Consider the following 1840-nt stretch of genomic DNA (forward strand, 5'->3'; position numbering starts at 1 on the left):
AGAAACATGAAGTAAAATTGGATAATAATTAATATTTCTTCACCCTTTTGCTCTCTTGACCTAATCTCAATAACTTGAGACCTATTTCCCTCTCCAGTTGGTTTCCTGCTCCAACCAACCTTGAGCTAGTTTTTTACACTATTCTGTAGAAAGAGAATCTTCTCTTCTCTATTTTTACTTTAAAGCTAGGTAATAACTAAGATAAGTAATGTTGTGTTTTTCTTAAGATTAATTGCTGTTTGTTCATTTATTTTTTTTTTCTCAGAATTTGCAGGTTGCTTGTTGACAACTGTAGAAGAGCTGTGATTGTGATGTTTTATATCTGAATGATGGCAATGAACGACAGCGTTAATATCTTGAACTCTGCTTACCTGGCGGTGGAGTATATAGACTCTTTCTTGCCTGACAATCCTCTGCAGCAACCATTTAAAAATGCCTGGAATTACATGCTGGACAACTACACAAAATTCCAGATTGCAACTTGGGGCTCACTTATAGTTCATGAAGTTTCATACTTCTTGCTCTGTGTACCTGGATTTGTCTTTCAATTCATACCGTACATGCAAAAGTATAAAATTCAGCAGGTAAGGCAAAATTGAGAACTGCACAATTCCTGATTTGTCTTTGACATATGAAGCAGAACGTATCTCTGTAATGTCCTAGTTTCCAATTTACGTGGCCTCATTTCCTCTTATGATTCAGACATTCTGGAAGCAACAGCAAAATAACAGTGTCTGTGAGGAGAGAAAAAGAAGTGAATTTTGAGGAAGGAAGGGAGTTTTCCTCTGAGAGCGGGTGTCCCTTCTACCGTGGTGTGGTAGGGAGGGAAAAGGGTGTATCAGTCTTTATGCTAGCAATGTTATAGATATATATCACTGAGTTGTCGGCAGGGCAAGGTGTAACAGAATCATAGCACCGTGGTAGAGATGTGTCTTGGTGTCACAAAAGAGTCACATGGTGTGCTTATTTAGTAGCAAGTGTCCCTTTCAAAGTACCTCTCTGCACACCCTCTTGAAAAGATTTTAAACTATTTTAACAGTCGAGAAAGCCTGGGATGGACTGCACACTCCTAATTCATGGTGAAAGTACAGCTAGTATTTAAAGGTGTATTTTCCTCCAGTTCATTGTAATATAAATTGAAAGTGAGTGATACCACCTTCTGAATTTGCTACAGTAATTGGTAAAATCTCTTCCTGCAAAAACTGGATGGTTTTGATACAACTTATTTCTTCAGAAGCTTATATCTTCAGCTTCTTTTTTCTTTTTTGTCCGTTTTAGCTATGGAAATATATTCTGTGGTGTGAAGAAATAAAACAAACGTAGATTTGTGTTAAATTGTTGAATATGAAATGTTCTTGCTAATTACAAACACCAAAATAACAAGAATGGTTTGGGGCAACTGTCAAAGACCAATTCTGTTAAGAGAGGCTTACTTAAAATTTAATGGAGAACTAGCTTAGAAAACCAAGAAGTTCTGATGAAACTGAACCAAATCCTGTGTAATTTGTGTTGCCTGAGTTAGCTTACATGACTGGAGGGCCAGCTGTCTGTCTGCCAAGGTGAAATAAAACTGCCTCCAAAATAATTTTTGCAGAACTTCAGTTACGTGCAATAGAAACATGTAACAAAACCCTTTCTTTTTGCTTCTTCTTAGGATAAGCCAGAAACATGGGAAAAACAGTGGAAGTGTTTCAAAACACTCCTCTTCAATCACTTCTTCATTCAGCTTCCTCTGATTTGTGGCACCTACTACTTCACAGAGTATTTTAGCATCCCTTATGCCTGGGAAGAGATGCCTCGATGGTAGGTAGATTTTTTTTCTCATATGTTGATGCTGAGT

The 1840-nt window shown here is 37.3% G+C and overlaps 1 protein-coding gene across 1 annotated transcript in view; it reads left to right on the forward strand.

Annotated features, from left to right (window-relative positions):
* Positions 1-269: 269 nt before the first annotated feature.
* Positions 270-1840, forward strand: part of MSMO1 (methylsterol monooxygenase 1) — a 10424-nt gene continuing 8853 nt past the window's right edge. Inside the window, exons 1-2 of the mRNA XM_008942211.1 lie at positions 270-584; positions 1655-1803. Of these exons, the coding sequence (XP_008940459.1) occupies positions 327-584; positions 1655-1803 (407 nt within the window). The 5' untranslated portion in view covers positions 270-326. The remainder of the gene's footprint in view (positions 585-1654; positions 1804-1840) is intronic.

The sequence above is a fragment of the Merops nubicus genome, unplaced genomic scaffold (assembly GCF_000691845.1).
Source record: "Merops nubicus isolate BGI_N331 unplaced genomic scaffold, ASM69184v1 scaffold12326, whole genome shotgun sequence".
NCBI lineage: Eukaryota > Metazoa > Chordata > Aves > Coraciiformes > Meropidae > Merops > Merops nubicus.